At 36.2% G+C, this 24,040-nt stretch overlaps 2 protein-coding genes across 3 annotated transcripts in view; one reads left to right on the top strand and one right to left on the bottom strand.

Moving 5' to 3' along the window:
* Nucleotides 1-1,024: 1,024 nt before the first annotated feature.
* Nucleotides 1,025-18,141, bottom strand: agfg2 (ArfGAP with FG repeats 2). 2 transcript variants are annotated; one of them, XM_088073343.1, is made up of 14 exons: nt 17,809-18,141; nt 14,640-14,733; nt 12,810-12,925; nt 11,629-11,773; nt 10,883-11,003; nt 10,673-10,777; nt 9,308-9,340; nt 6,393-6,635; nt 4,588-4,660; nt 4,438-4,481; nt 4,143-4,235; nt 3,134-3,253; nt 2,132-2,202; nt 1,025-2,035 (listed from the first exon to the last, which is right to left on the bottom strand). In XM_088073343.1, exons 1-14 carry the CDS (start codon nt 17,973-17,975, stop codon nt 1,988-1,990), a joined length of 1,473 nt encoding a protein of 490 aa, XP_087929469.1. In that variant the 5' UTR covers nt 17,976-18,141; the 3' UTR covers nt 1,025-1,987. The 2 variants fall into 2 exon arrangements, with proteins under 2 accessions (XP_087929469.1, XP_087929470.1); XM_088073344.1 differs by lacking the exon at nt 9,308-9,340.
* A 4,674-nt stretch (nt 18,142-22,815) lies between these two features.
* acap1 (ArfGAP with coiled-coil, ankyrin repeat and PH domains 1) overlaps nt 22,816-24,040 on the top strand; it is a 30,416-nt gene continuing 29,191 nt past the window's right edge. The window contains exon 1 of the mRNA XM_088073960.1: nt 22,816-23,410. Coding sequence (XP_087930086.1) covers nt 23,358-23,410 — 53 coding nt within the window. The 5' untranslated portion in view covers nt 22,816-23,357. The remainder of the gene's footprint in view (nt 23,411-24,040) is intronic.

Below are 24,040 nucleotides of genomic sequence, written 5' to 3'. Positions count from 1 at the left end.
GCTGTTATTGCATGTTTGCAGACGCCATATTTGTGCAACTCTGTCTGAGTCCAGTGATTTTGATGTGTTTCGACTGTCTGGCTGCGCAGTGAAATCCTCTCACGCCGGTGCGTGAGAAATCCCCCCGAATAACACCATAAAACACACATCAGTAATAATATGCGTGCGTCAGGGTTTACTCTGAATCTAAAATGACAATAAATCTTTTAAAGGAGGCTATTAATAGTCACTCTGAAAGCTATAAAGGGTGTCCATCTCTGCACACTATCATGCTCATGCAGTATGTATGTTGTTATGCAATATGCATCCAAAAGTAACCTTGCGCACGAGGTCAGGGAAAAGTGGATATCACGCGCCCTCTGCTGTTTGAGCAATTCATTACGGCCTCTAAAAACTAAGGCTGTCTCCAGGTTTACATTTAAAATTTGAGAGTTTTTAAGATATTTTTTATTGAATAATAATAATTTGTGAATTATATATATTTTTTCAAATATTGCAGGTACAGTGCAGAGCAAGGATACTATAATTAACTAAAAGTAAACAAAAAAATATTCAAAAAACATTTTTAAAAATGTAATGAAGCACAATGCAAACATTATTTTTCTTTTTGCAATTACATACTTTCATACACTTTAAAATATGATGTACTAAATAATGCAAATATTTTCATTTTGTATTTTTACTAACACACATATTTTATATTTTTATTTGTATCTTTATTTAATTTTTTTTTTTTTTTTTTTTTTCCAAATTCTTATTTTAATACTATTTTAATACTTCTTATTTCTACTTCTATAATTAAGACTGTATGAATCACAATTTTCTCCCGTGGATCAATTAAATATGTCTGATTTACTGATTTTAAATTCATGATTAGAACTGGTTTGAAAAAAATTAACTATGAAAGTAAAAAAAATATATTAATGTATAATATTTTTTAAAGCCTGATTTTGAAAAGTGCATTTTGAGTGTTTGTAATATTCAATATAATGAACAGAAAAAAAACTCCCGGAGCCAAACTGTCTTAAGAAGCAACAAACTGATTTTATGAACATGAATACTTGTCATTACAAAGACGTTGTTACATGAATCTCTGTTGTTTTTTTGTTTTGTTTGGCAAAATAATGCCTCCATGTCAACCAAAAAAAAAAAAAAAAAAATTAAAAAAAATAAAAAGCGAGAAATTTGGTCCGGAACATGAAGCGATGATGTTTTTTTTTTTTATACACATTTAAGTTATTCTGAAATTGCTTTTACATTCAGTAGCATCTCCTTTTAGCCCTCTAAGCGCATGCAGCCTATAGGAAGTGGGGAAAAATGATCCTTAAAAGGATGACTTAAAAAAAATAAAAATCAAAGAAAAATAAAAACAGTGACAAATGCAAACATGTTCCACACACCCACGACAGAGAAGAGCCCGTCTTATCTTTTCCACGCTGAATGACATGCATCAGGAGGCAGTTAAGGCTGTTAAAACCATCTGTAGAAACCCGTGACGCAGAGTCTCGACCCGCTCATCCTTTGGACGACTGTTTTACACCAGGAGACGCTGATGCGTTTAATGTCGGGCTGTTTTTTTTTGCACTTTAAAGCAGGAGATGAAAGCAAAGTAGCAGCAGCGACATGTGTGTGTGTCATATATTCTGCAAAAAATCATAGAGGCGTCTTTAACTCGTGACTCCCACAGAGCCCTGAGGTGGCGTCTACTGGCACACAAACACCTTTTTTGTCGACATACATGGTACAAACACACACACACACACACACACACACACACACACAAATTTCATAATTACATTCGCACTTTTTTTTGTTTTTTGTTCCACAAACACGTAAACACAGACAGAGAGAGGAGAGAGAGAGAGAGAGAGGGGACGCTCCTGCAGAGGGTGAGGATACTCCAGAGGCATTGAAACGGCAGCGACTCCTCCAGTTCACTTCTCCCTCGGTTCCCAGAGATGGATGCGTGGGTGACGGGTCGGGGGGATCAGATGAAAGGGTTTCGCGACGTCCCTCGACTGGGGTAAACATTCCCCTGAGAGACAAGAGAGGCAGAGTGAGAACCGTGTTTCCTGTTTGCAGAGAAACCAAAAAATAGCAATAAGAGCCTTTTTTATCCCGCTGAACTCACCGTAAACGGGTTCACCGACATCGGCCGGGGGACTTTGGGCTGTGAGTCGGGTGCAGGGAAGGAGGCAAAACCTGCATGACAGAGAGAGCGTGTTCAGTGATGTGGAGAGTGCAGCAGCTCCTCACTGAGCGTGAACCGGACGCTGCCACGGCTGCAGCGTGTGTGCAGCTTTTTCACTTTTTATGTTCAATATATGGATGAGGATTTGTCATGTAGCAGAGCATACTGCAGCAACAGAGACATTTATTCTGTTTATTTTACAGGTGGTGGTTTTATTGCTTTTATCATTATTCTGATTCTTCTTTTTATCATGATTATTCTTTTTGCTAATTTGTTTATTATAATTATCCCACTTTTTAAAATTAATTTATCATCTGATCATTCTATTTTTATTATTTTAATTATTATTTACAGCTACACCTTTAAAATTATTGCGACTTTATTCAAATAATTACTTCCCCCTTATTTTATATTATCATTATTATTATTATTATTATTATTATGCTTTTCTAAATCAATTTAACTTATTATAATAATTAATATTTTCTCTTATTATTATTATTATTATTTATTGTTCATGTTTTTCCTGTTATAACAATACTATTTATTAATTAATTATTATATTAATTAATTTTAAATTAAATTTAGAATAAATTTAATGGATAAATAAATATGTTGTTCTCACTTACTTGCTTATTATTGTTGTTCATATATATATATATATATATATATTTATGTTTATATGGAAAAATACCTTGTGTTATAATCTTTTAAAATAATGCTTCAAAATAAAAAAAAATGGAACAAATTTTTATTTTCTTCTATCTACAGTTTTAGGGATAGCAGCGTCGGCCGCTCCATCACTTTGGTTCAGACTGAAATATCTCATCAACTATTGGACAGAAAACCATGAAATTCTGTACGTTTTGCAATACTTTAATTTATCCCCAAATCAACAGCACATAAAATAATTTAAAAATGATTTAAAAAAAAAACTGTTACCATTGGCTTCCTGGTTGCCGGCTGACTCATGATGAAATGCATTCTGGGTGTTGGGGGCTGGAAAGGAGGCGGACGGAGGAAAGACGGAGGTGGGCGAGGTGACAAACGCACTGGAGTCACCTGGAGAGAAGATGCACCCACATACAGACAGATCAGACTCAGATCCACGAAATAAAGAGAAATATTAGCGCGCTTTAAAGCGAAATTAATCAGAGAATTCTCTTTTTTACTTCTATATTTCACATGGAGCCCCAGAGGCAAACAGCTGTCTGACGGGTCAAATGTAAACAGAATACTTAAAAACAATTATGGCCAAAGATATGTTTTGTGAAGTCACAATGACTTTGATCTTTGACCTTCGATCATCTAATGCTCATCAGTTCATTCTTGAGTCAAAGTGGACGTTTGTGCCAAATTTAAAGAAATTCCTTAAAGGTCTTCTTGAGATGTCGCGTTCACAAGAATGAGACACACAAGGTTATAGTAACGGTTATTATAAGTTTTTTTCTACAGAACATAATCCAGAAAAATAAAAAATAAAATGAATAAAATAAAACATTTTAAAAAATTAAGAATATATATATAATAAAAAAAAATACATATTATCTTAAATATTAAATATACATTATATGAAAATGTCATAAAATATAATTAATAAAAAATATAAATAAAATATAAATAATATTAATAATAATAATAAAAATAAAATAAATAAGAATTAAATTTCAAGATAGGTTTTCTGTTTTAATGCACTCATGTCATTTTTGCCAATACATTTTATTATTAAACTGTAAATGATCCTGCCATGTACACACACACACACACACACACACACACACACACACATATACAAGGCAGGATCATTTACAGGTTAATAATAACATTTATAGAATAGAATAATGGCTGGTATATCAATATTTGGATTATTTTACTCCCTAAAATCAGTATCGGCCCTAAAATCCTAAATCCATTTTTGGGCTCTACTGAGGACCCTGAACATGACTCTCACCTCCCGATGCGTTGCTGAAGGGGTTACTGGGGGAGAGGGCAACAGGCTGCTGGGAGGCCGAGCTGGATCCGGAGCTGAATGGGTTTGGGAAATCTGAGACACCCGGGGACAGAGAGGAGGGGGGACAGAGGAGATAATTCACAGTGTGTGGGGTTAGCAGGCTACATTCCTGTCTATTCAAACCAACGCTGCTGTGAGTCCCACACATGCATCCTAATCAGCTTTACAAATGAAGGAGCTGAACGCAAACACAGGTTTGCAGGAGGGATCAATGCGGTCCGTGCTCGGTACCTACTTGCAAAGGTTTGGGAGCTGGAGACTGTATCGACACCGGGGGAGCTGGGGAAAAGTAGAAAAAGTGGTAGAGGATCGATGAGACCTTTAAAGGGCTCCACACGCAAAAATCTGTCACAAAAAACTGATTAAACAAAAGCTGCTCCTCTACCTGGCAGGAGTGGAGCTGGACGAGAGCCTGCTGCCGAAGATGGCGTTGTACTGCGGAGGACCACCAGGCGGAGCTGCGGACAAACATAACACACACAGCCTAACCTCGGGGCCTCTAATGAGCACTAATTCAAGAGATCAAGAGCTGCTATTATCATGAAATGTAAGTAAAAACAGCTCAGAGAGTTGATCTTGAGCGTGTAAGTCACCAGATGAACAAAAGCATTACAAATCCCTCTGAATAAAATATCGTCTGTGCTCAGCCTGATATGAATCAAAGCGAGCCGGGGCAGAAAATCAATAACCTCCTTACTCTGCCAGGCAGGGAGGCGGTGATGAAAACAACAAAGCTCCTTGTAGAAAGCTCGAGGGCTCCTCACATGAATCCTACATGTTAGAAAAACCCCCAAAACCACTCTGCCTCGGTTATTAGACGCACGCAGCGGATTTTTAATCAACAAGGTGCTTTAAATCAGACTGTGAGCGCGATGTGGAGCGAACACAATGAGCATAATTCAGCTGCTAAAAGCCTTGGCATTTGGAGTAAGGATGTTATGCAACCTCGCTGAGCTGGCCGTGACAATCTGCATCACACGCACTCTCTAACGCGCCCTCAGCGGCACTGTCTATAGTACCTCGCTTTGGAAGAAGTACTAATACTGCAGTAAAAGTTAAAATATTAACAGCAGAATGTATTAAAAGTACTTGTCAAAAAACAGGACTGTTTAAAAAATTACGAGGTCCTTTTATTGATTTGGAAGGTATACTGGGTCAGAAAAGTCAATCAGCTCCTCAGGGCACAATATTAATATTTTCTTTATGTATTTTTAATTTTATTTTTCTTTATTCGTGTTTACTTTTATTTATTTAAATGTACAGTTTCATATTATTTTTTAAAGATTTTTTTATATGATTTATATTTAGTTCTATTTCTATTTTTTTAATTTCCATTTTTATGTTTTTTTTTTAATTTATTTGAACTTTTTAAGATTTTTTTTAATGATACAGTTACACATGGTTTATGTTTTTGAAAAATCTAATAAAAAAAGTTAAATAAAATCAATTTTTGGAAAGTTTTTTCCATTTTATATTTTGTTTATCATTTTAAATTACTTTTACTTATCAATGTTTATTTTTATTTATTTATATCTACATTCTTTTCTTTGAGTATTTTATTTTTTTAATAATTTAGAGGTTTTTAGATTTTTTAAACCATTTTTAAATTAATTTTATTGTGGATTATTATTTTGTATTTTTATTTATTTATGTATATTAACTGTTTTTAATCTATGTATTTTAATTTTATTTTTATTGCATGTTCATATATTGCCCCAGTTATGTATTATTTCTAGAAAATCAAAAAAAGAAAGCACAAAGTATTATATATATAATATAATATATTATTTATTCATGACTATGTTTTTATATCTACATTTTTAAGTAAATTTTTTAGCCATTTAAATGCATTTTTTTGTTTTTATGTTTACAGATTTTTTAATGTATTTCTGAAATATATTTTCTATTTTTGTTCATCTCATATGTTTGCATGTTGATACACTTACATATTGTGTCTGTTTCTGAAAAAAAAAAAAAGATTTTAAAGGGAATTACTAAAGCCGAAGGACATCTGAAAAATGACAGCACGAGGAAAAAATGCAGTTATTTTGTTGAATATCACAATAAAAATATCACGTCATAAATACACTGATATTAAAGTGCACTCAGTTCCCAGAAAATTAAGCTATTTCGATGATTATTGGTATTATTGGTTATTGAAAGCATCTCAGAAACTGAGACACGTCCTACCTGTGGGTGTTGACGTGTCAGAGAAGACGCTGTCCAGCTGTGACACGGCGGCGTATTTGTCCTGCGCGTTGGAGCTGCTGACCGGCGGTGTGGTCTGGCCGACACCTCCGGGCTGCTGCTGGGACAGAGACTGGGGCAGAGGCTGCTGCTGCGGAGGGTGGCTCAGACCCCCGAAATCGACGCTGAGAGATTTTGGGAAGGCCCTGAAAGGACCCGAGGTCCCTGAGGCCGAAACTGTGCGACCTGAGAGCGAGAAAAACACATTGAGCTTCAGCGAGAAGACAGATTTGGACACCACATTTTGGAGCCTGGTGGGTTTAGAAATAGTGATTTAAGGGCTGTTTTTGGATCTTAATCTTTAACTAAAAAGGTCTTTCTCTGTTTGGATCATTTCCAAAATGTTGTCAGACGCTTAAAATAACAATCTGAGCCCGTCAGTGGACAAAACAAGCCCTCAGTGGTTACATCGCAGCCTGTTTTCGGCGCTGCCAGCGCTCTTTTTTCATGAGAAATTATCTCGTTATCTCAAGAAATCTTTAATCTTTACTTTTAATCAACAGAGACAATAACATTGAAAATATAAGCGTGGCATTTTTACTCATATGGACAAATATGAGCAATATCTGTCATGCTTTTTAACCATTTCCATGCTATTATGCTTGTCAAATGCAGGATTAGCTCAACATATCATCAGTGGTTAACCCTTTGAAACCTGAGCAGATTGGCTTGATTAGTTTGAAAAATGCTGGTGGAAGTTACTAGATACAGGAAAATTACCTAAAATTTAGCAGAAAAAAAGAAAAAAGTTTAAAAAAGCAACAAAACCAAAAAACAAACAAAAAATAAATTAAATTAAAATTATAATTATTACATATATATATAATATTTAATAAAATTTTAATATTAATAATTCTAAATATTATTATTCACAATAATATATATTTTTTTCTTGTCACCCTTATTCTAATTTCTTGCAATTTGTGAGACATCTCTTACCAATTTACTCTGTCTTTTTTTAGTCGTGTTTTCAAAAGAAATCAAACCAGTTTGCTTTGGTTTCAAAGGTACAAATGCACGTGTAAAGCCTCTGAACGCAGCACAAGAAAACTGATGTTGCTCCAGGTGTCAGAAGGTTATGCATCAACAAAAAATCAAAAAAATCAAAAGGCACAGCAGCGAGCCAACAAGTCCTTGGATAGTTTTCAAAGGACCAACCACAAAAAAATACAATTGTTAGATGGTAACAAAGGCAGGAAATCAACGTCTTTGCAGGTAGCAAGCTCTCCACAAACATTAGTCACACAGCATGCGACTATGAGCCAAAACTGTGAGCGGTGGCGTCATTCAGCAATGAGAATAGGCCTAAGGGACTGTTCTTTATTTATCAGAGGAAGGGGGTGGCTGTTTTTGACCCTTCCCAAGGCTACAGATATTTTTTCTTGAGCCTCAAAGATTGACTCGGGCAAAATGCATGAAGTGTTGATCCCCATGATGTGTTCAAGAACCATCGGAAATTTGAAAATCCAACAAAAAAATTATGTTAAATTCTTAAATTCTTTTTGCAGTTTCTTGTAGTCTAATTTTTGCTTTTTTTTCATTTTTGCAGGCTCAAAGGTTTGGAAAGCAGGCTTTCTAAGAAAATAATAAAAATTTTTAAAAGAAAAACAATTTGCCCAAAAAGTGTTTAAAGAAAAAAAATGTTAAAAGAAAAAATTTACAAGAAGTTAATACTTTTTAACAAAAATATGTTGTTATTATTGTAGAAGACAAAAAAAGAAAAAAACTTTTCAATTTAAAAATAAAAAAATCTGACTTTTTTGTTTTAATCACCCAAAGATTTTTTTTTTTTTTTTAGGAAATCATGTCATGCTGGCGGTAAAATAAATAGATAGATAGATAGATAGATAGATAGATAGATAGATAGATAGATAGATAGATAGATAGATAGATAGGTACTTTATTGATCCCAAGGGAAATTTAAGGAAATATAAGGTGCAGCCATTCAAACTTATTTGCCCACCCCTGAGCCAAAATAAAAAATCCCAGTGCTTACATCCCAGTGCCTTTATGCTGTGCTCCCTCCCCCCTCATAAATAGCAAACAGTCCCTAAAATTGATAAAAAACCCCAGATACAGAGATCCAGGCTAATGTCCTCAAATCCCAGACACGCCCCTGAATGTGAGCATGAAACTACGAATGAACATAGATTTTTTTAAACTCAGCTTGTCTTCCTCTGTCAGCGGAGGAGCCAGCGACAGAAAGCAGACCAGACGTGATGCAGATTATCTGCAGATATAAAGCATGCAGAAGCCGAGCTGCATGTTTTTGGGATGTGATCATACACCACTGCAGGTCTCCAGATAGCGCCTATCTTTGCAAACATACCTGAAATACTTGTTTGGGATGTTAACGTGTGCCGTGGGATTACAGCTGTGTCCTACATAGTGTTTAAGTGCTCCAATGCCGGCGTGGTGCGAAATATCAGCGGCCCTCTGCTGACGGGGGCAGCAGCAGCTCCCGGCCTAAAAATAGCATAACTTTAAACTTGTTCTTTTTCCTCTGAGGGAACAGTGTGTCTGTGTGTGTCTGTGTGTGTCTGTGTGTGTCTCCTTGACCCTCCCAGCCTTCAGATCGAGGCTTTGAAGTGGGCGAAAACATGACTGATGAAGAAAAATATCGACCCCAATTGGAGCATGTGACAGCGGCGAGCTGTGACTCGGGCGGTTAAATGAATACTGAGTGCTGCGTCTCGTCTCGAGCTCAAATGAAGCCAAATTCACATGCATGTGAGGCACGGTCAGCAGCACGGACCGCAGATTGGTCCATTTATTATGAATGATACAGCAAGGAAGAGCTTATTGATCTCAGCCATTCAGCACACATTCAAAATGCATCGGTTGGCGCCGCGTCTTACCTAAAGTGAAGTGGTTTTTGAAAGAGCTACTGGCTACGAGAGGACAGTAAGATGAGACAGACAGGAGACAGAAAAAAGGAGAGAGGGACAAGTTAAGGGAGGAGTGTCCCTGCTGTCATCTGTGGCCAGCTGAGCAGCCTGTTGAATTTTTCTCTTCATGTGCTAAGAGGACGACATGGAGCCGTTTTATTAAACACACATGATACCGTTAAAGAAGAGGAAAGCTCTCTTTGTCCAAAAGTGACGCTAAGAGCGCAGTGTGGTGAGTGTCCTCGGTGAGAATGAGTGAAAATATTCTGAAAAACACGATGACAATACGCACTGCAAGACTATCCATGTAAAGAGGCGATGCTCAACATAGGGTTTGCAGGTCAAATTTGGCCCCTGATAAAGTGCCGGGTGGCCCCCCAACCATTTTCTAATTCACAATAAAAATAAAGTTATTCACACTTCGGATTGTTTTAATACTTTTAGTATACATAAGGTGTCAGAGTGCATGAAGTGCATCAAAACAAAGCTTGTTTATCAAAAAAAGGGCCAGCAGAGGATCCACCGCAGCCCTAAACAAAGGGTCCCAGCTAAGCCCTTAATGTCCTAAAATCCTAAAAATGTCCTAAAATCCTAGAATCGTCCTGAAATGGCTAACAACATTGGCTTGATTTCTTTTGAAAACACGGGCGATGAGCAGGTTCACAAGAAACGGCCCAAACATTAACAAAAAAGTGTAGAAAAAAATACTGGAAAATTAGTTAAAAATAGGAAAGTAATTTAAAAAAAAAGGGAAAAAAGAAAGAAAATGACCTCAAGAAAGAGCTAAACAAAATTTCAATATGTATATAACTTAAAAAATGTATGAATAGTTTTTTTAGACAGTTATTCACCCCATATGTTGATCTACCTTTTTTTTAATGCAGCTTGGGCTGCATTTCTTGCAAGGTTGTCCATTATGTTTTTCTCGTGTTTTTGAAAGAAATCAAACCAGTTTTCCAAGTTTCAGAGGTGAAAGAAGAAAATTGCCAGAATGCAGAACAAAAAAACCCAACTGATGTCGATCCAGGTGTTAAAGGGTTAAATATCGTCAAAAATGTATAACAACTGCCTTTTTTTGAGGGTTAAAACGTCTCTTAAAACAGCTGGGCACTGTAGTTTTAAGCTAATATTGCACAAATACTGCAGTGGGAAAACTGAATGATTTTTAGGGACTATTTTAAGTGGCGGATTAATACACATTTAGAGCACTATATACATTTTTACATATTATATGGTCTATACATTTATTGATTTATGTGAAATTTGTTGACGGTTTTATGCGTGGTGATTGAGAACAACAGGAATATGAAATATGGGGGTCAGTGGAGGACACACCTGAGGGCCGCGGGAGGGCGGGGAAAGAGGGGGCGTGGCTCTGAGCTCCCAACGCCGACGACAGGGAGCCTGGCCGCTGGCGCTCGATCCCGCACAGGGAGGGATCTGAATCAGAGACAGACAGCAGACAAAGAAAAGAACAAACAGGTGAAGCCATCGATCTCATCCAGTCCAAAAATATCAGCTCCTCCGATAAAATCACCCTCCCACCTTTCAGAGGGGGGTCTCTGAAGCTTTGGGAGCGCGACGGCCGGGCGGTGAACACGTCCGTCCGCATGTCCGCAGGTGAGATCGCAGGAGCTCGGTCCCATGACGGCAGCTGGGACTGAGACTGAAGGGCAGCAGGTAGGAAGACAGATGGGCGGCAGAAGGAAAGACACAAAGGCAGAAGACGTGAGTCTCTTTCATGCTTTCTCAATAATTCATAAGCAGCAGCTTTGATGTCGAGGCTACCTGGCCCTCTCGCCGTCCGACCCATCAGTCTCTGTCTCTCTGCCGCAGCAGGAAGCGAACTCAGGTCGTTTCCTCACCCATTCTCTATTTTTGAACTCTTTGAACTACTTGTCTTCTTTGCACTTCCTCTTTTTCTACCACACCCACCTGCTCTTCAAATCCTCATCTTCTCCCCTTCAGCTTCTCTACTGTCGAAATCCTTCACACCAGCGACACTCAACTGAGCCAAATCTGGTCCCCGATACGGTGCCAGGTGCAGAAAACGGCATCAAATTAGAGCTTGTTTATTCAAAAAAATGACAGCAGAGGATCCCCTCACCGCAAAACAGAGGTCCAAGCTAAAGTCCACAATTTCCTAAAATCCTAGAAATGTCCTAAAAATTTGAGAAATGTCCTAAAACCCTCGTAACATCTGAAAATCCTATAACATATATGGTGCTGCTGCGATTGGCTCCTGTCATTTTGCAAAAGTGGCCCCCAAGCAAAGCGAGTTTGTCTCTCACCAGGGGCCTTGCAGACCTGGCGTTCGGGGGCAGGTTATGGGGGGGGGCCTGACTCGCCAGGGGACCGTGGGAGGGAGGCACAGCCTGGACCCCCGGGCTCCAAGGACCCTCGACGTCCCTCCGGTTCTTACTTTTGGAAAAATGCCTGAAAGAGACGGAGAGAGAGATTTTTAGTGACGTTAAAAATAAACAAAAACCCGATCCTGGTCTGACGTGCAGTCAGTCCATCGATCAAACTTCACGATGAAGAATATTTCCAGAACTTCAGACTGAACCCAAAACAATGACGGCTGCTTGAGTCGCAGCATGAAAGCAGCTCTTTATCCTCCAGCTAATTTTTTTGAGTAGGCGTCTCCGTTTCTAACAGCGAAGGTCTAAATTTGGAACAAACGTCATTAGTGGCTCTTTGGATTTAATCTGGAGCTGAAATAATTAACAACCCAACAACAGAAAACTCATCTGCAACAATGTTTTTGACACTTTGTTATCTTTTACACAATCTATTTTATTTACTTATTTTTTTATCACTTTTTGGGGGAAATCATTTCCAATAAAGTTTGTTGTCCTGGCTGATTATTGAGGTCAGTTTTTTTTTTTTTTGACCTGTAAGTAGCAAAAACACGCACATTTATTAATCAGAAACAGGGAAATCAGGTTGAAAAGTAATAAAAAATAGGTTATAGATTATAGGCCTGGCCAATTATCAGGGCTGATATTTGGTATTTTGCTGATTATCTGTATCAGCGTTTTATTTTAATAATCGCTGATAAAATAAATTAATTAAAAATTGCAAAGACAGTGTCAGGAAAACCTCAGTGAAGATTTTTTATTTATTCATTTTATTTAATTTAATTTATTAAATTTAATTTTTACAAACATCTCCTCTGTTGTATGTTTTGTCTCTGTGTTAAATAAATAAAAAGTTCAAAAAATAAAAATAAAAATCATAAGGATGCATCGTCTGAGGACTATAGATGTCTGCAGAAAAAAATAACCGCAACTCATTCATATATATAAAAACAAAATAATTTTGAGGATGACAATTTGAGGTGTGGAGGAAATTTTCTGATACTTTATGCACCAAATTAATTTAAAAAATAATTTAAATTAAAATATCCAGCAGTTGATGTGACCTCTAAGCTTTTACGTCTACACGATCACATCCAAACAAAAATTCTCACCACTTTTTCTTCTCGTATTTGTCCTGCAGGAACTCTTTGAACTTCTGCGAGTCCTTCATGTCGGAGCAGCCGTCCGTTTTTGGGTCAAAGACACACAGCCAGGTCCTCCTCCCGACCTAAACACACACACACACACACACACAGTTTACCAGATAACAATCTAAACTTGTGACGTTTTTGCAGGTCATGCAGCACCAGAAAAGGTCGGCGTCTGATTTACATTTAGAAACTCTCACAAACACATTTTCTCATCCGTGATTCACGTTGAGGGTTAAGAGTGCGGCAAATATTCCTGCGTATGAATCATGACGGGATGATGTGGAGAGAGAGCTGCATGGTACACACCTCTCTCACACTCACACACTCACACACACACACACACACACACACACACACACACACACACGCACACACACAGGCCAACAGCGAGCTCATAAAAACGGTCAGCACTTATCCTGATAGCCTGACACACTTCAGCGTTTATTTGTGTGATATAAGCTCAGCGCAGAGTGCTGCCCACACGCCTGGATCCCAAAAAATGTGTGCTGTGGGATGCCTTTTTCCTCTTTTAATTTTTTATTGTGCATTGCAAATAAAATTTCACCACAGGAAAACACGTTAGTTTACATTAACTGTTTTGAAAAATATGTTTTTATGCACATCACAGTTGAAGGAATAAATATACATCAGCAGCGTTATTCTAAAAAATGAATAATTATGCTGCAGCAGAGATACGTGACATGACAGCTCAGGGTTGTCGGTTCTCATGGTAACACACGTGGTACCTCGACCGATGCTGATTTTTTTTCTGAGGCCGACATCAATATTTGACATCTTGAAATGTGCGATTATAATAAATGTGCTGCAGAGCTAAAGCAAACGACAGTGAAAAAAAGGTTACTTTTTGGATTCATTGGGAGTTTTACTGTTTTTTCGTGGCTTATGTAATAAAAAACTGAATAATTTGGGGTTTTAGACTCTTTATCAGACCAAAAAACTGTTTGTTGCAGCCATAATCCACAGAAGCATAATGCATTCACTTGAAAAATAAAATTCTGCACTTTTTTTATTAATTAATTATCTCAAATATCTGACATTTGTAACATTTGTGAAGTAATGTTTTCAGGCTCATAAAAAAAACAACAACATTTTTTTCCCTGAAAACTTTTTTTATAATTCTAAAATAATTTTGTTAGATCAAAAAAAAGGAAAATTAACTGAATTCATTTAACAAAAATTAAAAAAAAAAAATCTATTATCCATTTAATTTAGGAAAACAACCGCAGATATTTTAATGTGAAAACTTTCTCATAATACTGAGAAAACAACCTCTAATTCAGAAAAATAAGAATGTACGACGATATTATCTACTTAATTTAGAAAAACAGTTTTTTTAACCAAAACTTTTTTCATAATGCTGAGATAATAATCTCTTTAATTCAGAGCGGTACAGTGAATGCATTACAGTTCTGTACAAATGGTTGGTTGGTTTAAAAGAGTTTGGGAACCACGGTATACCCACATACACAAACACACACACAAACACACACACACACACACACACACACACAGAGGAAAGATCATGGTTTGGGTGGGACCAGAGAGTGCTGGTTCATTTGTTTCTTGGCAATAAAAAAAAAAAAAAAAAGAAAGACTGGTTTAACTGGTCGCCATGAGAGACGTTTCATATTCCAAAACCAGAACGTCTAAAACCTGAATTTGAAAATAAAAAAAGGAAAAATAGGCATTTAACTGCAGATTTCTCTGCAGGTGCATCAAATCCTGCCTCCGTCCCACCTGAAACCCTCTGGACTTGTGAATGTCACTCACCTCGTTGCCATGGTTTTGGAGGAATTCCACTTCCTGTTGGGAGAAGGTTGTCATGGAGATGGACTTGACTCTGTGGGGAGGGTTGAGTCCTCTCCTGGGGAGGGGGGGCAGAGAAAAAAAAGGAGTCAACTCAGGAGGAGAAAAATAAAAAAAGATGTGTCTCACGTCTGAGACAGCACAAGGGGACAGAGGACACATTTGGACTTGTGACCGTGAAATTTGAGGGCAGAATCGGTGTGAAAGAGGTGCCGTGTGACGGAGAATCACGTGTGTTTTCAGTAACTTCTTATTATGATCTCCATGCTGGACGGGGGGGGGGGACACAGAGTGGGACAACGACTCGCTGCAGGATTGCGCAATAAGACGCGTGAAAGTGCTGAACCCGTCTTCCTGAGGAGTGGTGGGGACGAGGCTGAACATGCAGAGCAAAATGTGACAACACACACACACACACACACACACACACGCACACACAAACACAGGAGAAGAGCCTGAAGAGAAAGAGAAAAAGAGCTCGAACTTTACTCCTCTACTGCCTGTTTTTGTTTACACTTACTCTAGGATTTTATATTAACCCTTAAGGCCTCTCCGTTAATACGCCACAAATTCAAAGACCTCTTTTTTTTGTTTTGGCTCTGCTTTGTTTTCCTTGTTTGTTTACTTTTTGTTTTATTATGTTTTATTAACCATGGCTTACATTTATTATGACTTCTGATTTGTCATATTTGTATATCCTTTGGGCTCTTTTCCTGTAAACAGTTTTAAAAAAGACAAAAAATATGATAAGTATGTAAATAGGTTGTGAGCATCTATGTGTTGTATGTGTTATCTTTACGTTGAATTAATAAACAGTTCCAAAAAAACAAACAAAAAAACCTTCAGGGCCTGCTTTAATATAACACACTTGCATCACTCTGTGCACAAAATGCACATTAAAAAAAAAAATCAAGCTTCAAAAAATATTATACATTAATATGATTTTTTACTGTCATTGAGTTCATATTTTTAACCAACATCAGTCCTAATCATAATTATCAAATATTCATTAATTTTCAGAGTTTTGACCTTTTAAATGCCAGATTTTTGTCATGATTCCACCATTTTTTTAGATTTAAAAATATATATAAATATTTTTAATATACTACATGCACTTGTTTAGAGATTTAGATTTTTATCTTTTTTTTTTTGTATCACAGCCTGAGATTTGTCAGTGATTTGCAGCAACACTGACTGTGACAGGTCACCTGGTGGAAATAGCCTTTATTTTCTCCACATGCCATTTTACATGTGGTAAAAATCAGGTGGAAAATAGTAAAAGTGACAAATTCCAAGTCAAAAGCCCAAAATGACACCCAGAAATAATACAGTACATGTTTTTATGCTTTGATGGATGTGGGATCGTAAAAAGGTTTGAATGGGTTTCAGTGGTGCATTTTTTGACCTTAACAGCATGAATGTAACTATTTAGTTTCCAAAGTGTATTTAGACTTATTGTCGGAGCTGAGCAGGAAATTTAAAGATTAAACAAAAATACGCAGTCTTGCAAGAATGTATGCCATGTGCATGAACACAGCCAAAATTATGAAAAAAAGAATGAAAAGTGCATAAAATGCACCAAATAGTCCCTAAGGGTTAATATATTATTGTTATTTTATTGAAGCAGAAGGCACATATTTTAAATATTTTAAATATTTACAGACTAATGCTATTTTTTTAAAATCTATTTTTATTACTTTATCTCTTTTTTATATATTTATTTGTTTTTACAAACTTTGTGCTGGTACTTTTTTTTTTTAAACTTCCGTAATAATATTCTATGTTTGGCATCAGAGCAACTGTAATGAACCACAATTTCCCCGCAGGGATTAATAAAGTATTTCTGATTCTGATACTTGTTTCTTTATTGACCCTAAACAAACTTACACACACACACACACACACACACACACACACACACACACACACACACACACAGTCTACAGACCCACACATAACAAAACATACAGCTGGAGTTCATCTCCTCACCGCTCACACTGTGCCTTTATATCCTTTTTTCTTTGTGTCTTTTATTTTTAAAAATCAATAACTACGATTTTGTATTAACATATTATTGTCAATTATTACTTTATTGAGACTAAACAAACTTAGCCCACAGAAGATCTATAACACACACACAAACACACACTCTCTAACTGCACACACACGTTTTTGCCTTTTTTTTCAATTGATATTTATGATTTTGTATTAATATATTGTTGTTAGCTGTTTCTGTGTTGACCCTAAACAAACTTAAATGCATACACACATGCAAAACACGTTTATAGTTAAACATATACTATACAGGTTATATGTACGTAGATGTGCGTACTGCTGCACGTCTTTAAGATGTCACATTTTCCTTGATTTTAATATACTCTATTTTTATGCTTACTTATTAATAATGTCAGTGGGTTATATTTTATTTTCCATTTCATGTTATTCTGTGCTCAAGATTTTTATCCTTATTTTATCTAACTTTTACTAGTGTTATCAAGTGTATTTTATCCATTTCTTTGATTTTTAAAATTTTTTTAACATGCAGGTTTTATTCCGTCTTTTATGTGTTTTGATGTGAAGCACTCTTTATTATTATATTATGATTTTATTTTGTTTACTCATTTAATCGCCTATTTTCATTCTAATGACTATAGTTGTTATTTATGTGGTTGGTTAATTTCAGTTGCTGTCTTTTTTGTAGTTGAGCTTTGGCAGCACGTGTCAAATATGCCAGAGAGAGAGATAGAGGAAGAGGAGGGAGGGAGAGGAGGGGGGTTGTGTCAAACCTGCACCATGACGAAATGAAACGTAACTCAGAGCTGGAAAATGACCAACTAGCGGTCTGTCGTTTATGAAGCTGTTGGAAGACACGCATGAGGACAGACAGAGACAGAGAGAGACAGAGAGAGGTGGACACTGCGTAAATTAATTTGTGCACAACACAACCGCGGCTGTTTGCACCACAGCAACACTCCCTGATAACGCTGAAAAATAAAAAATGTAAATCTGGCTCTGGGTGGTGCATGGTGCAATCTCAGGCCTGGTACTTTTTTTTTTTTTTGACTCTGTCAGTATTTATAAACGCACCCAGGAGGCGCGGCAGGTTTCTTGCTCCCCCCCAACACACACTCACAGCATTCCGGAGCACGACGTGCAGACGAAGCTGCCCACCGTGATGTCGGTGTAAGTCACCCCGGGCTGGTTGCACTCGAAGCAGTGTTTGTTTACTCCAGACTGGGCCAGCTCGCGGACCTTGCGGGCGCAGATCTCCTGGTTGTCCCGGTGCTTTCGGTTCGACATGTTTTTTTGTTTTTGTTCCTTCCTCCGGTGCCTGGCGCACGGGCTCGGTGTGAAGCCGGTGACCCTCCTCCCTCCGGATTTACTCCATGGAGCACTTCACGCCCGCATTGTGGAAACGCTTTTTATGCGGCTTCACCCCAAACGCAGGGCTGCACAGAGGAGAGAGGCGCGTCAAATGCACGCACGCAGAGACGCGCACACGTCGGAAATACTGCAGATTTCCTTCAGAATAAGAGTTAAGAACAGGTGGCGCTTTAGGTACCAGTGAGTTTTACTTTGGGGTTGCCTGTTTCTTTAAAAAACAATGTTCCAATATAAGCACTGGTTATCTCATCAAACTGTTTTTAGGTCATGGTAGGTTCTGGTGTTTTCTGTGATGGATTAAGATCGTTCTGATATTAAAAGAAAGAAAAACACACTGAGAATAAAAAGAAAAATGTCACCAATAGTGGAAGAAGTATTCACATCCTTTACTTAAGCAAAAGTAGAAATACCACACTGTCAAAATACTTCACTAGTCATGAAAAAAATCGAAACCTTACTTAAACAATAGTTTTTAATTTAGTAAAAAAAATAAAAATAAAAGTGGTCATTGTGCAATGTTTTCACTATATTCTGATTTTGTTGTATAAATATTACTGCTGCTTTACCCTTTGACAAATATATATATATACATATATATATATATATATATATATATATATATATATATATATATATACATATATATATAGAAAAAACAAGTAAAAAGTACAAGACCTGAAAATGTATATATACATTTTCAGGTCTTGTACTTGTTTTTTCTACATTTTATTGATAAAATATAGATTCCCCAAGCTTTTTTCCCTATAAAGTTTTCCCTGGCTGTTTAAAAAATAATTCTCTAAATCTACTCATCTACTTATCTCTTGCAATTTGTGAACCATTAATAATTACCAAGTCGCTCATTGCCTTTGCCCAGTGTTTTACAAATAAATTGCACAAATTTGCACAATGTTCAAATATTTGAACATTGTGCAAGGCATCTGAAAGCAGCACGAGGAAAGTGTTGTTTTTTCTCGGGTTTATTAATTCTCTTTTAAATAAATGTAATGTTTGTTTTATTATTTTTATTCTCGATGCTTTTGGTTGCATTTATTGTTTTTATCACGTTTCTTGCGCTTTAATCTGAAAAGCATGAAATGTGCTATAAAAAACAAGCAGTCCTTTTGCTTATGTAATAACAAGGCCGGCCTCAGACCCAGAGGAGCCTTGAAGGCCTCAGTTTGTGCAGCAAACAGTTTGTGGTTATTCAATTAGCTCATTTGTTTGGTAATATAATGGCACAATATTGATAAGTGCCTTAAAGTGGCTCCTAACATTTCCATGATGCCCTGACTCGTAACGTGATCCTGTGTTCAAATCTAGTTTGTCTTTCAGGCATTTTTATGTCTTTATTTCATATCTGGCAGTGAGGAGATGATGGGGTTGTGAGGGGAGAAACATGGTGAATGGCCACTTGCTTGATTAGGGGTTTTTTTTTCTTTCTTTTTTTTGTTTACATTTCTTTCTTTTTTGTTTGTTTGTTTGCAAAGTTTTGGTCCATTAAGATAAGATAAGATTTATTGATCCACAGACTGGGGAAATTTACTTGCTTACAGTGGCTCAGTGCAACATTAAACATAGAATGAATAAATAAATAAGAATACAAAATAGAAAAAATAGAATATCAATCACAAAAATAGAATATAAATTACAGAAAATGAATATAAAATATTTTTTAAAAGTACAGAAAAGGAGAATGTAGATCTAAAAAAATATGACCTGAATCTGACAGCTTGCAGGTTTCAAAGGATTAACCCCCAAGTCACCACTGTGTTCCCAAATTACAATGAGTTTAGAGTACAAGGTGAATATCCTGCAGCACATCTGTGTTTGATCAAGTGGATAATCAGAACCCACAAATTAGTTTTGCCTCCATCTGTGTGAGTTTATTCATATTTTCTGTACCTCACACCCTACTCATGTTTGAGAGTGATTATCTAGGTCCATATGAGCTGTAAAAAGTCACATTTGGTTATAAAGGCGCTATCAGTTTTACATTTTCTCCACATACAGTATGCAGTGACCTGATGCCACCCATGCTTTTATTTTGAAAAACCCCAGATACCTGTAATTCCATGTGGTTTGACTTTTTGGACAGCTGCGTCGGGAATCTCCTGTCAAAGACAAACAAGAACCTGTCGAGCAGCCAAGTTTGACATCGTCCGACTTCATTTCTCCTCCGACCGACGGTGTGTCCGTAGGGTCAGTCTGCTGCGCTCTGACCGTGTGCGCCATTTACGCACACGCCCCCCTCCGTGCTTTTGGCGCAGCGCTGCGCTCCTGACGCTCCTGGCGCGCTCTGATAAGAGGACATAGTTCAGCATTTAACATATCGGTAAATTTCAGAGGTTTTCTTTATTGCACATAAAAATAACATAAAAAGCTTGTACAGTTTGTTTTTGGAGCTCGCGGTCATTTTTTTTCTTTGTAAATCTGTTTTTTTTCTGGTCAGCACTTTAGTGTATGGCATCATTTTAAACACGGGTTCTCGTAAATCTAAATTTCTTTGTCTTGATCGAGAGACTATTTATTTTGATGAAGCAACTTAGCAACACAACAAACCAAACTACGCCCTGTGTGTGACGTCTCTTGGCACACACACACACCCACACACACACACACACACACACACACACACACACACACCCACAGAGTGCGGTGGTCAGTGAAGGCATCATGGTTCTGAGAGACTCAGAAAAATTAACATCTGCAAACAGGATGAACAAAAGCGAAGGAAGCAAACCATCAAAAAGTATCATTTTCTTTAAAAATGAGCTGCAGTGACTGTTGCTGTTCAGCAGGGGGAGATAGATCGATAGATAGATAGATAGATTTTTATCTTTAAATCATTTTGAGTTTTGCTGTGTTTTACTTTTTTATTTTTAATATTTTTTATTTTCTTTTGTTTAGTTTTTTGGGGTTGTTTATTTTGTTCTTTTTAAAAATAATTTAAAGTTTTTTTCCTCTTTATTTTTTTAAATCTTTTTTAAGATTTTGAGTTTGAGATATTTTTAATTGTCTTTAATTTTGCTTTTAATTTTGTGTTTTTTAATTCTTTTTTTTTAGGTGCTTTCCCCCCTCTCCTTTTCATTTATTTATTGGAAGTTTCATTTCTTCTTTTTTAAATAATTTTGAGTTTGAAGAGTTTTTCTCTATATATTTTTTAAAAATATTTTTGAGGGTTTTTTAAAAATGTTTTTCAAAAGAATTTTCTGCATTAACTATATTTACATTAAATAATAAGTATATTTTCCTGAGTATACTTACTTACTTTTACTTCAGTGCCATTTTCAATGCAGGACTTTTACTTGTAACAGAGGTGGTATGAATACTCTCACATAAGTTAAGGACATAGATAGATAGATAGATAGATAGATAGATGAGATGTTTGTGCATTGCCACACAGCGCAGTCATGAGTACAGACAGTCAGTCCTGTTGATCTGCTGTAATTACACTTCAGTGCGCAGCAGTCGACCACAGACCTCAGAGTGTCTGACTACAACAGTCTGTCTGTGGTGATGATGACAAAGTGCAGGTCGCTAATTTAACGTTGCCCAACAACACCTTGTAATGGGTTGTTTTGTCTTGTTTTTTTGTTGTTTTTTTTTTTGCCACTGTCTGTGAGAAAAAACAACCTCATGGTTGTTATTGTTATTATTGATAAGCTGACATTAATGACATTGACATTAAGTCATTTCCCCCCTATATTATTAAAGGAGAGCTGGCAATTTAGAAAATTATTATTATTATTATTATTATTATTATATTAAATAATGCATTTTAAATTTATTTATTTTAAAAATTCAATTTATTGTTATTTATTTTACTTAATTTTATTTTATTAAAGCTTGCCTTTTTTATTTAATGGTTTACTGTATTTGTGTATATAAAATTTGTAATATTTGATTCAGATCATGTAATTTTTTTAGTTTCTTTTTTTCTTTTTCTTTTTTCAACTTTACTTCTTTTTTCTCTTTGCTGACTTTAAAGTAATTTTAACGCTCGCTTTTGTTTGTCTTGTTTTCTTTACTTTTTTTTCCTTTTAATTTTTTAATGCAATTTCCTTGTTTATATTATTATTATTATTATTAATTTTATTATTATTAACTTTTGTCTTTTTTGTTAATATTCAGGTCATGTCCTTGTTAATGTATTCAATATAAATTATTTATTATTTAATTCATCATCATCATCATCATTTAATTTTAATTTATTTTTTTTTATTTTTTAACCTTTTTTTTTTAAAAAAATCTCATGTTATTTGACTCTGTATCTCATCATATTGATTAAGTTATAATAATTCTCACTTTGTAATTAAATATTTTAACTCACAATCCCATCACTCCAACTTTCCATTAGTTTTTTGTTCTATCAAACATTACTTTTTATATATTTTACCTGCCTCTTTTTTGGGTAGGAATGCTCCTCCATACGTAAATGAATTTATTTTTACCGAGTTGCTTCTTCACACCTTAACAAAAAAAGGTTGCCAGACAAGAATACACACCCAGTCTCCCTTCACTGAAACTGCAGAGTTGAATACACAAACAACAAAAAGAGGAACCAGCATATATCAAATATCAGATTATAAAATAATTATTAAACTCCATATTTTCATAGTCAAACATTTCTATTACAGACTTTTTAGTCTAACCTTTAATTTTGTGCAGTTTCCTACTTCAAAACCACAATTTGCCATGAGTAAGAAACCCGGAAATAGTGAGAGATGGGGGTTGGACCTCGTGCATGTGTGTGTGTGAGTGTGTGTGTGAGAGAGATACTCCAGTCGGCTCTCATGGGAAGAAACATCAAATCCACCATCTGATCTCATTTGGGAATATTAATCCATATTGATTACTAAGGATACTTTTATCTTTGTGGAGAAACTTTCTGCAGCATCCTCTCCACCGGGCACGAGCGCTTTTTTTTTCTTTCTTTCTTTTTTTTTTTTTAGTTATCCGGATAAAATGGTGACAGTAACTCAGCTGACATCTCCCTGCTTTCATTCATAAGCGGTGACAAGTCGTCTTTGGGCTCGGATGTGCTGCAGAGGAGGTTCAGATCAGGCACACGGTGTCCCCCTAAAAAAAAAAAAAAAAACAGAAAGCTGAGCACGAGAGGAGCTGCGCGAGGAATACAAATTAAAAGTGTGAAAGAAAACCGTCCGACAAGAAGAATGAGTCAAGCTGCCGGTGTGGAGACTTAAAACCCGGAGAAGATTCACTGTGTTCTTGTTTAGCTCCGAAGTGGATCGAGAGAGCTTCTTTTTTTCGTTTGTGTGACTATAAAACCGAAGGATGACGGTCAAGCTGGACTTTGAGGAGTGTTTGAAAGACTCTCCACGCTTCAGGTAAGAGTTTCACCTGTGCTCAAGTGCTAACGGTGATGTAGCCTAATTTATAAGGAGGCTTAACTCTGACTGCAAAACATAAAAAACGTGTCTTAATCGAGCTTCTGGAGTTTCAGATAGGACGAAAAAGATGGATAAATATCATTATACTCATGCAAAAGCACCATTTAAAAAAATATATATATAATCCCATTTGAAGGGCTATAATGTATGGAAGCTCATTTCCGCCAAAACAGGATGGAAAAAGGACTGTCATAGTTTAAAAAAAAATTCTCATGATAATGTCTCAAAAGCTATCTCAAAATAATGTAAAGCCTTCTCAAAATAACAACTTAGCTTGTGGAAATAATGAAAACCTTTCTAATAATAATAATTTGTAAGTTCCCATTTGAAGGGCAATATGGTATGGAAGCCGATTTCTGCCAGAATAGGATGTAAAAAAAAAAAAAAAGACTGTCATAGTAAGAAATCTTGTCATGATAATGTCTCAATACTTATCTAGAAATAGTGTAAAACTTTCTCAAAATAACCACTTAGATTGTGGAAATAATAAGAAACTTTCTAATCATAATTTGTAAGTTCCCATTTGAAGGTCAATATAGTATGGAAGACTATTTCTGCCAAAATAGA

The sequence above is a fragment of the Plectropomus leopardus genome, chromosome 23 (genome assembly GCF_026936395.1).
Source record: "Plectropomus leopardus strain MGB_pleo_1.0 chromosome 23, ASM2693639v1, whole genome shotgun sequence".
Lineage (NCBI taxonomy): Eukaryota > Metazoa > Chordata > Actinopteri > Perciformes > Serranidae > Plectropomus > Plectropomus leopardus.
The sequence above is the reverse complement of the archived record's forward strand: the minus strand, read 5'-3'. Positions and strand labels throughout refer to the sequence as shown.